The sequence below is a fragment of the Engystomops pustulosus genome, chromosome 4 (assembly GCF_040894005.1).
Source record: "Engystomops pustulosus chromosome 4, aEngPut4.maternal, whole genome shotgun sequence".
NCBI classification, from domain to species: Eukaryota; Metazoa; Chordata; class Amphibia; order Anura; family Leptodactylidae; genus Engystomops; species Engystomops pustulosus.
In genome coordinates, this window is record NC_092414.1 from 65,625,584 (window position 1) to 65,637,854 (window position 12,271).

The window sequence follows — 12,271 nt, forward strand, 5'->3', positions numbered from 1 at the left end:
GCTGATCATTGCAGTTTGAGACTAAAGTAAAGTATCCAGAGAGCATGTAAGTCAGGTGTCCTTAAAGGACACCTGTCATCAGGTCTGTGTCTCTTGTCCTGTCACTACTACCTGTTGGAGCAGCTCACAAGGATCCCATCCCAGCCTTTATCTAGTTATTTCATACATTATTCATTGTAAAATCATCTATTTTTTATCATGTAAATGAGGCTGGTCACATGGTCAGAGGCAGTGATGTCACCCCTGTTACCCCTCCCCTCTCCTCCCCCTGCTCATGTCTGTGTGTAATGTATAGTAAAGTATTGCTGGTATCTGTGCTGCATCTGCTGACATGCTGCATCCTCCTAATACACAGAGACACAGACATCAGCTACACATGAATCTGACATGTTCTGCTATAACATGGCTGCAGCCTGGAGCTGCTGTATCTCTCCACACAGGCTGCAGGGGGCGTGGCCACCAGCACCAGGAAGCACATCATTATACAGCCTCACATCATTATACAGGCTGTCAGTCAAGCACTGGGGGTGTGGCTGTACCTCCCACTCATGAATAGAGTGGACAGCTTGAATATGCTAATGCTTCATTGGACATTTCACAGGTCATTTGCATACAGCTTTAGGACCTCATTGCTTAGGTTTACAGGCATGTAGAGGGACCATGAAGGGATAGAGACAATGCTCTCTAATGGCAGTTTATGAAAATATATTTAGTTTAGGGGGGTTATTTTGCATGACGGGTTCTCTTTAAGTAGGGGACCATCTGTACTTCACTCCATCTCCACAACTTCTCAGATTATAAATCTAGATTTGAGAGTTACTCTGTGAATCTCAGATCATGCAGTGGCCAGGTTTCATAGAACGAACATGGTAAGTAAAATCCACTACCTGTTCTGTGTGTTTTAGGCCAAAAGTAAGGGTGACCAAAAGTAAGACATCCCTTCATATACATAATTATTAAAAGTATTAAAAGAAAAGACAACAAACATGCAGAAATCTCATGTAACAAATTACTGAATATATAAAACAAAGTGCAATCAGTAAGGACCAATCAAAATGTACCTGAGCTGTGACATACTCATTCCTCTTTCATTACCTGTAACAAATACCTTATATACCCAAGTATAAGCCGAGACTCACAATTTTACCACCAAAACTGGGAAAACCTATTGACTATTATTGAGTATAAGCAGAAGGTGGGAAATGCATTGGCCACGGCCTCCCAGTATATAGCCAGCCCGCAGTTTGCCAAGCACATAAAAAATAAAACAAAAACAAACTTACTTACTCACCTTCGGGTGGTCCCAATGCCATCTCTATGCTGTATTAGCTGGCAGAGACGCGTCCACCTACATGGACGCACCTCTGCCGGCTAATACAGCAGAAAGAAGACCGAAGAGGAGTCTTGCAAGCATCAGGCGCCGGAGGGCGACTATGTACATGGTTTTTTTTGGACTCGTATATAAGCCAAGGTGAGGTTTTTCCGCACATTTTTTGTGCTGAAAAACTCAGCTTATACACGAGTATATACGGTACTATTTAATTAATCACCATGTAGATGACATCATTTACAATTCATGTCTCTTTGGATGAATTGCTTTAGACCGTAGTGGGGCATACAGACATGTCAGACATCATACTTTGAGTTAAGGCAGATGAAAGGGGGAAATAAATCCTCCTCTTCCCCACAACACATATTTTACTGCATTCAAGAAGTCGTAACTTGCCCTCTCCACAAGCAATGAATTGTATTCAGACTGCATGGGATTTGTAGCTTGTACTTGTGGCTGATGAAGAGTCATGGTATCAGGACTAGCAGACATCTTACCGGGCATACTAGCTTTACACATAGTGTTTTTGCCTGTGGAATGGGGGAAATTTCTGCGAGATATCACAAATGTAATTTTAATAATAGGATATTAGCCACTTGATTATACAGCCTTTTTTTTCTTCTAGCATTCACCATGTAGGATAGAGACTGGGTTCATTCTAAAGTATATGTTTATAAGGTTTTACAGTTTTATACTTTATCCTCAAGAGGGAACCAGATTTTACCCCACTTAACTACTAACCCCCTCAGGCAGAGTATAAAATGCCCTTTCTAAATTCCATTATTATGTGAAATCTCAAACATTTAACTATAAAAAAAAAGAAATTTCTCCCAAAGTCAGGCAATTATGACTTCTCATCCCATTTTCACATGAGATAAGTCAAGATTACTGGTTGCAGAGATAAGAATCACTTCAGAAGCCTCTATCTTCAGGTCTATTGTATCTAGAAAAAAAAAGCCATAATAAAAGATAAGAGTCTCAGCATTCAGATGCCATCAAGCTTAAGGTTCTGTTTATAGATGCTTCACAGAACCGAGCTATCCACTCTTAAAGTTGCAGTAAAAAAAATTAGATTAGATACAGCCTTCTATATTATAGCTTTCGATTTCCAACTTTAACAGAGGATATCTCAGTTTGTGTGAAAAATCAAACTTAAAGAGGAGCTCCCCCTGTTAAATATGACATCAGAATTGTGTTTCTAGGTACCAGGGTTCAGGAGATATAGGCGTTTAAAATGTACCCCCCCCCCTTCAGCTGAAGTTAGAATGTAAAAGCTGCAGGAAAGATTTACCATATATACTCGTGTATAAGCCAAGTTTTTCAGCACAAAAAATGTGCTGAAAAACCTCACCTCGGCTTATACACGAGTCAATGATAAAAAAACAAAAAACCAAAACTTAATACTCACCCTCTGGTGTCCCCGATGTTCCTCACAGCTCCCAGCGGCTCCCCATGTCTACTCTTCTGTCTTCTATCTTCTCTAGCTGGCAGAGTCGCGTCCATGCGATCTGCCGGCCATCGCACACTATGATGCAGCGCTGCAACACAGTGTGCGACTCTGCCGGCTAGAGAAGATAGAAGAGTGAAGAAGCCGTGACGAACATCGGGGACACCGGAGGGTGAGTATTAAGTTTATTTTTTTTATCTATATGCTGCACGGGGGCTGGCTGTATACTACACCCTCGGCTTATACTCGAGTCAATGGGTTTTCTGTGGTAAAATTAGGGGTCTCTGCTTATACTCGGGTCAGCTTATACTCGAGTATATACGGTAGGTTACAGTTTGCAGAAGTACATGTCCCCTCTGCATCTAAATTATAAAAAGGGGGATGGAATAATGTGGTATCTATAACATTTAAGGGTACATTCAGACGGCCGTTTGGGAAGGGGGGGTTGTATATGCAAGCATGTTCTATCTTTCCCCATTTGTGGAGCCATGCAGAGCTTTTCTTTATGGAGAGATCACCTTCTCCTCTACGGGCTACGGCTGTGTAAATGTACCCTTATTAAAAGTTTTCAGTTTTCCTAGTTATTTAAAAAAAAAAAAATAATAAAAAAAAAATGGAAAAATGACAAAGCTCATTTTTTCACATTAATTTATGTCATTTATCGGCTAATTTCATTAAAAAAAAACGTAATTAATGAAACTATCCTAAATTCCCACGTTATGAAAAAACTAAATTAAAATTGTATGATATAGAAAGATTTTCCAAAGACGTTGTCATTTAAAGAAGCACATAACAGAAGTGTAAAAATTGACACTGACATTCAGGCATCAATGACTGTCCGTCTCAAAGAGGTTAAATAGGTGGGTACTGGATCTATATCAGCAGCTTGCATTTCCAACTACATGTTGTACTCTGCCTAAGGGGGCTAGTAATTTATTGGGGTAAAAACCTGATGACAGGTTCTCTCAGTTTCTTTTAGTCCAGCTAGAGGAAAGTGTTTCTGTAATACACTGCAATACTTCAGTATTCTCCTGAATGCGAATGGTGTAAACTGCAGGATTTGGACCCCCACTGATCTGCTATTGATGACCAGTCTTTAAGGTGCACTTGGCTCCTAAGCGATGGTGTAGCTCCCCTCGCTTCATTACAGCACAGCTACTGCACCAGTAACTCTGAGCCCAGGTCAGTGGTCATAGGGCAATGTGAGATCCTAAACCACTACTACCCACCTTCCTGATGGTTTGTAGATAAATAGCACTGTTGTACGTCTCCTTACAGTACGTCATCACCTGCTGCTGAATAAAACCTTTGCAGCTCGGCCCACAGAATACACCCAGAGGCAGGAGCTTCTCAATGCGTCCTGTGGAGCCTGAGGGCTCCGATGATGAAACACCAGGATGATAAATCTCCCCCTATATATGTACCACTGTGGCAACTTTACATTTCCTTACTTGTGCAAGATTTTATTAAAATATTCCCTTCCCCCAATGAACGCTCCCTCTCCAGTTTAACCATCTTGTGAGTTCTTTCCCCCATAACCACGACAAGATGAATATTTCACACTCTGCCATTTACTATTCTTTTTATTGTTGTTTGAATGTCTGAAATGCATCTTCATGCCGTCACTTAGGAGAGAAATAAAATATACTTTACATGAGGAGATGCTGAACATTACATAGTTTTATGGCACAAGATAAAATAAAAACATGGTTTATTGCAAATTTCAATAAAATCATTGGCATGTTCTACACGTTCTAAAACAAATTATGGGAGTAAAAAAAATTATGGAATTTGTGATCCGTCTTACTCCTTACAATATCTGCTTCCTATTAAAATTGCTTCCTATATTAGAATGGGTTTTACAACATGGGACAAAATTATGCAAAATTATCATTGAAATGTTTTTATTAATTAATAATCACTGGATTAAATCACTAGATGTAACTTCTTGGTTGGTATGTGAGCATAAAACAAAAATACATTACAAAAAAGTCTAAAACTTCCCCACTCACATAAGGACCGGGGAAGATGACAAATATAACCACACATACATATATATGGACATTCTGGAATCTTTTCTGGAAATGAAAGATGTCCACGACACTGCTCCCTTGTGTTACAAGGGAAATATGGCAACCATTCAAGAAACTTGGAAGCAGTCTGACGTAGACTATAGTTTACCCTCCGTACGCTAGGGGGAGATTTATCAGGCGTGTCTGAAAGCAGAACTGTTCTAGTTGCCCATGGAAACCAATCAGAGCTCAGCCTTTACTCCCCACAGCGGATTATAAAATAAAAGCTGAGTGGCTGATTGGTTTCCATGGGCAACTGAAACAGTTTAACCTCAGACACTTCTGATAAATCTCCCCAGCATCTGATGAGAAGCAACAAAATACTGTTAGTTTTTTTCACATTGTTTTTTCTCAACATGGCGTGATGTGATATATTTTTTTAATCAAATAATTAAAATAATTTCTTTCATCTATATGAGGTCCATAAGGTTTTTCCACACATTGTTCAAATATTGATTTGTGTCATAGCGGTGATTTATGTATTTGCATAGCAGTGAATTGCTGGGTAAACACATGAGCAGGTCAGACCTGTGCACAGTCCTAGATGATCCATTCCTATTACGGCAGACAGTAGGAGAGCCATGTTGTATGTACGGTTACAGCCCATCTCCATAAGCCCACATTTACATGTGGTAGAAAAAGTTCTATGCTATGCGTATTCATAACAAGCAAGGAGATCAAGCTCTGGCCGACACAATGTGCAAGACAGGCATCAGGAACATCAATACACTGTATTTAGATGTGAAAGATAGCAGCCGTAGACCTCTAAATAAATGGCAGTAAAGCAGGCCTTTCATTCTTACATCAATCCGCTCATTCATAAATGCATCTTTTTTTTTTCCCCTCATAGCACATGGAGAGATTGAAGTATATATTTCAACATAATTAGATTTCCACTGCATCCCAGGATCCTTATTTGCAGACTCTTACAAAGAAGTGGCTTTGAAGTTAAAGGTGATGGATCCAATTTAACAAACTGACTGCTTCAATCATTCCTTGAGTGCTTTAGTAATAAAAACGCATTTGAACCTTGAGGAATACAGTAAAAATAAAGCCTTTAGGGTCTTCTCCGTGTTATGATGCAATTCAGAAAGAGTTGGGGTTAGGAGACAGGGCTGCCATATTTTTCCTCCAGGATCTTTTCCATGATTGCAATACTCTGAAAAACAGTAAATTATGTCAGTACAGAATGGAAATGGTGCATAGATGCATATTATACAACATGACGGTAAGTTCACAATGTGTCCCTAAAGCATGGCTGTCAAACACAGGGTCTGAGGACCAAATCCGGCACCCAGCCTTGTGTTATCCATCCAACTCCCTTTACCTGCGCCTATATGCCGCCCTGCTCAGGGGAGCAGAATTGGGTACTAAGATGCTCACTTATTCCCATTGCCCCAAAGCTGCAGCAGCAGTCTTCTTCTCATCTTTATGCAGCCGCTGGCAAATTTAGTAATGTAATGGACAAGTCCTATACTTTGCGGCCGACCGACTCCATCACAGTGAAGCACCGTGTGTCACCTTGCCGCGTCCAGGAGCCACAGAAGTATATGTGGGTCATGTTATGGTTGCAAATCATCGCAAACCAACGGCTGTGTGAATGTACCCTAATGCTGTATAAGCGCAACTACTAAACAGCTCACTTAACTACATTAAATACATTCATCAGCTCCATAATGAGGAAACGTTTAAGGACTTTGGGACTCTCCAGGAGGAGTTCAGTTTATCGCATAGTTAAGTTTAAAACATTCCTACAAATAAGGCATGTATGCAATGCTCAAACAAAGTGTAGTGTTCCTTGTCAATTTCCTCACAGCCCAGAAAGGGGACACAAAAGGGTTAATATCAGTGATCTATATCCATATATCTATATCTATAGATGGCATATTTGAAGTGATACCCAAACAAAAACGGAAGAGTGTGGCCAATAACAGATGAGCAGTGGGAGTACATTCTGTCCTCGGTCCCTAAGGTGTCCTCTAGTAAGGCCCTGCAAGTGTCACAATTCTTTTTACTCCACGTGGTCTACAGTTATGGGCAAAAGTTTTTGAGAATGATAAAAATGTTAATTTTTACAAAGTCTACTGCATCAGGTTTTATAATGGCAATTTGCATATACTCCAGAATGTTATAAAGAGTGATCAGCTTAACAGCAATTAATTGCAAAGTCAATATTTACCTAGAAAATTAACAATTTCCCCCAAAACACATTTCAACTTCATTGCAGGCCTGCCTTAAAAGGAGCAGCTAACATCGTTTCAGTGATTGCTCCAGTAACACAGGTGTGGGTGTTGATGAGGACAGGGCTGGAGATCAATCTGTCATGATTAAGTAAGGAGGCTGGCGCTTGGCATCATTGTTTCTCTTGTTAACCATGCTTATCTCTAAAGAAACACGTGCAGTCATCATTGCACTGCACAAAACTGGCCTAACAGGGAAGAGTATCGCAGCTAGAAAGATTACACCTCAGTCACCAATCTATCGCATCATCAAGGAATTAAAGGAGAGAGGTTCCATTGTTGCCAAAAAGGCTCCAGGGCGCCCAAGAAGGACCAGCAAGTGCCAGGACCATCTCTAAAAAGTGTTTCAGCTTGGGGATCAGGCTACCAGCAGTGCAGAGCTTGCTCAGGAATGGCAGCAGGCAGGTGTGAGTGCATCTGCACGCACTGTGAGACTGCGGAGACTCTTGGAGCAAGGCCTGGTGTCAAGGAGGGCAGCAAAGAAGCCACTTCTCTCCAGAAAAAACATCAGGGACAGACTGATATTCTGCAAAAGGTACAGGGAGTGGACTGCTGAGGACTGGGGTAAAGTCATTTTCCCTGATGAATCCCCTTTCCTATTGTTTGGAACATCTGGAAAACAGCTTTTTCGGAGAAGACAAGGTGAGCGATACCACCAGTCTTGTCTCATGTCACCTGTAACGCATCCTGCAACCATTCATGTGTGGGGCGGCTTCTCAGCCAAGGGAATCGGCTCTCTCACAGTCTTTCTTAAAAACACATCCATGAATAAAGAATGGGACCAGAATGTCCTCCAAGAGCAACTTCTCCCAACCGTCCAAGAGCAGTTTGGTGATCAACAATGCCTTTTCCAGCATGATGGAGCACCTTGCCATAAAGCAAAGGTGATAACTATATGGCTCAGGGAACAAAACAGAGATTTTAGGTCCATGGCCTGGAAACTCCCCAGATCTTAATCCCCTTGAAAACTTGTGATCAATTATCAAGAGACGGGTGGACAAACAAACCCCAACAAATTGTGACAAAATGCAAGCATTGATTGTGCAAGAATGGACGGCTATCAGTCAGGATTTGGTCCAGAAGGTGATTGAGAGCTGCCAGGGAGAATTGCAGAGGTCCCAAAGAAGAAGGGTCAACACTGCAAATATTGACTTGCTGCTATAACTCATTCTAACCGTCAATAAAAGCTTTTGTTACTCATAATAGGATTGCACTTGTATTTCTGTATGTGATAAAAAACATCTGACAAACCAGAGGGCAACAGATCATGTGAAAATATAATATTTGTGTCATTCTCAAAACTTTTTGCCATGACTGTACAGGACACCTTCCTTCTTGGATCATATTGGGGTTTGATCAGATGATGCCTGTCCTAGATATGGGTTAGGCCCAGCAAATAATATTCACATTTTGGGGTTGTGCATCTCTAGGGTGATTCTGGAACAGAGTGTTGGCATATATAGAGGGAATAAACGAGGTACAAATAATTATATGCACTGTCTTTTGGGGTAACTAAAGGAGCTACCAGAAAATGAATGGGTTAAAACAGCTCTGCAGAGAGCTCTTTATCCAGCTAGCAAATTGATAGCCCCGAGATGGTTGAGCCCAGACCTGCCAACTGTGCTGGAAATCTGGGACAGGATGGGGGTCCTTCTTAAGGTGGAGAAAGGGGTTTATCCGAAATGCAAAGCCATGGCGTAATTTGAAAACATCTAGGGAGTGTGGCATAGCTGTGTGCCAGCCTTCTAACCCCTATGTATAAGATATCTAATGAAGGTGTGATAAATAGGACCTGGGGGTGGAAGACCTTATACTACTCAACTTCCCCACTTCACCCCCAGCCTCTGCCTAATTAGCGTAATGGAGTGAGCTACTATTACCCAACACAACAGGTGTCCGAGCTTCAAAGGATTTCTGTAGCCGCATTGTCTGAGGATGCATAGGGAAAGTTATGGAGTTATGGTCCCTCTCACCTCAAAAACAAATACAATTTTGGATTGTTATCTTCAGGAGATCACAGTGGTCCAATTCAATGCGATCCAGAGATTCACCTGGATCCAATGATACCAGAACCATGGCTTCTCCAGAGCTCTGGTTGTAATACGAGGTAGGAGGGACCCAGGACTCCTTGTGTCGGGTGGGCAGAGGTGTGTCTGCATCTGATATAATCAGGCATCTCTAAGTCATTGTCTTTTGTCTGGGAACCATTTTTAAATCAAGAACAGAGAAGGATCTTAAGGTGTGGACTATCAGGTTCAATTAGGCCCATCACACACAAGGTAACGAACTTACTGAACTGCTGTTACTTGTAGTGCTACCTTGTATTTTGCACTCTAACTGTATATATCTCTACTGTATATATTGTTTTGTCTAGTGTCCCCTTAACGCAATTTAATATAAAATCTAATCTGTGTTCTTTTATCTCGATTCACGAATCCCAATATCAGAGTCTCGCTCATATACATGCTACTGGGATCGTTCCTCACCCTATATAATCCAGTTACAGACCGGGTTTACATTAAAGGAGAACTGGTGGCAGCTTCTCAGGGTTGATAAGGTTGTGTCTCACAGAGGCTATTGAGAGGGATCTTATAGCCATTCAGGGCTGTGATTTATTGTTGTGCCGTATCCAAAAGTTGTGTGGTCAATTTTAAATCACTTCCTGTGCCTCTCCGTCACCTAGGATAACTAGGTGACCTTGCGTACCCTTCAGGGGTCCAAAACATCACGGTTTCCTTCTCAGAAGGATAAAGCTAAGAGATAGGGAGCATGATATGCTATACCAAGGGCATGTGATGTAATGTTATTGGCGGCTGGATATATGCAAACTGAATATGGCACGGACAAGGGAAGGGATGGATGCGGAGGGCAATGTTTGTTTTAAAAATTTGAAATAGATAGATTTCAATAGATATGACCTTGGCCACTGAGGTGCCATCTTGTGAAGACATATGAGAAGTCACTGCCAGGTTTTAGGTGTCCGTTTGGGCACGGTCTCTAAAAGGTTTGGCATCATTGTTATAAGGGAATCTGGACCCCTGTTTATGACTGTTGTAGATGGAGAACCAATGCTATTTATGGGAAACTCCTACTTAATAGGCATGGCTCTCTGCAAGAAGAAACAGATGGGTAGGACTTACATGGCCAATTCTGTAACTGGAATAGAGAAAGAGCTTCTCTAGTCATTTCTTTCCCTGTTGTGGCAACATAAAAGCCAGCTGCAGGCTGCCACCACACCTGTACATTACTGAAAATCCCTTTAAGCCATGAATAATAGTAATAAATGATGTCCTTTTATTTTACTGAACCTCTGCGAATGCCCTCTGCCCACAGAGAGAAAATAACTGTCTGTGCTAATCAGCAAGTGCAGAGGAAAAACCCTCTTAATATCAAAATTGATCATTTCTACAAAAAACAAAACACTTCACATCACTAAAAAGAAATAACAGTTTTGCATTGAACAAACTCTCATGGATGATTAAATCAAATGAAATTTTAAGTTCAAGGATATAGACATAAACTCTTGTTAGTAATAAGAAAACTTCCAGTAGATTAGATTACTGCACAATTTCTCTTTTTATTATCAGAAGATACATTTAAAAGGGGAACATTTATCCGGGCTTGATGAGACCCCCACAGATTACACGTATCTCCTTTGGACCCCTCATCATTCTGTCAGAGTAAAGGAACAGACGGCTGCGCATGACCGTTCAGCTCCATCAACCTCTATGGCGGTGACTGAGATTGGTAAGAACTGTGCACAGCAATTTCCGTCGGTCTGCTCCATTACTCTAACGGAGCGACGAGGGGTACGACGGAGGTATGAGGGACGCCATCTGACCCCTCGTTTTCTTGATTTGTGGGAGTCCCATCACTGAGACACCCACTGATAAGCATGTTAAGCCCTATCCTGTGGCAAAACACTTTAAGTAGTTGTTAAGCTCCTCCACTTTAGATCAGAGGAATAAGGCACTGGGCATTTAAACCCAACCACAGCACTTTTGTTTCACTGTGGTCCTAATCGACACCTTTTCATGTTATCATGGGGAAGGTGCCAATTAGTTGTCCTACAAATACATGCAACTAAAATGTATACCGAGCAAGAGAGAGCTAGATCTAGACATTGTGACACAAGCAGATTTGGACCATGACAATGTGGGTCTGAACTGGGCTGCAAGCGGAAAAATTGGGGTGGGCAAATTAAAACTTCTCAAAAAGTACAGCCAAAAATAATCATGTGTCGAACCACGTCAAAAACATTTTTTTTTTTAGCCATTTCGCCAACCATGAATAAAAAGTGTTCAGAACGGTAAAAAAGAACAAAAAAAGAAAAAAAAATACACTTTGGTATAAAGAGATGTAAATGAGGAAAGTATGGGGAAATAACTAATAGGTTTTGGAAAATATAAAGACTTTTTAATTAAAGATTAGAATATATTTAAAGACACGCAACAGTGCTATATAGTATGTAATCTTTATTTTTCCAAATAAAAGGGGCGTTTCTGGTGACCCATACTGTGAAATCAATGGCTATTAAAAAATGGGCGAGAGCATTTTTTTACATCTACTTTGCTACATTTTAATTTTTTTCCAGCTCCCCAGGACATTGCACAGGACATTATATTGTGCTACAATTTGTTCTTAAGACAAACAAAAAAAAAAAACAAAAAAAACAAAAAAACAAAACAAGCCTTTACAGGCAGTCCCCAGATTACATACAAGATAGGGACTGTAGGTTTGTGCTTAAGTTGAGTTTGCATGTAAGTCAGAACTGTATACTTTATCATTGTAACCCCCAGCCAAATATTTTTTGGTCTGTGTGACAATTGAATTTTAAAAATGTTGAGTTGTCATAAGAACCAGGATTAACACTAAAGCTTCATTGTAGACACCAGTGGTAACTGTTACAGCTGTTTTTTGTAGCCTAAGACTAAAGTACAGTAAATTGCCAACATCCAGAGGGCCGTTTGTAACTAGGGGTCGTATGTAAGTCAGGTGTTCTTAAGTAGGGGACCGCCTGTATTTTTGTGTTAACCGAGAACTAGAAAAAGTTATGGCTCATAAAGGGTGGGGAGTAAAAAATAAAACTGAAGGGAAAAAAAAAAAAGGGGTTCGCCTGCCACCTTCTTTCTAATCCATTCTAATGTACGGCAGTGTGCAGGGGGCTCTGTGTAGTGCTTCA

General features: G+C 40.9%; 1 protein-coding gene across 1 annotated transcript in view; it reads right to left on the minus strand.

Moving 5' to 3' along the window:
- Positions 1-4,342: 4,342 nt before the first annotated feature.
- PRELID2 (PRELI domain containing 2) overlaps positions 4,343-12,271 on the minus strand; it is a 55,614-nt gene continuing 47,685 nt past the window's right edge. Inside the window, exon 6 of the mRNA XM_072146132.1 lies at positions 4,343-6,008. Coding sequence (XP_072002233.1) covers positions 5,952-6,008 — 57 coding nt within the window. The 3' untranslated portion in view covers positions 4,343-5,951. The remainder of the gene's footprint in view (positions 6,009-12,271) is intronic.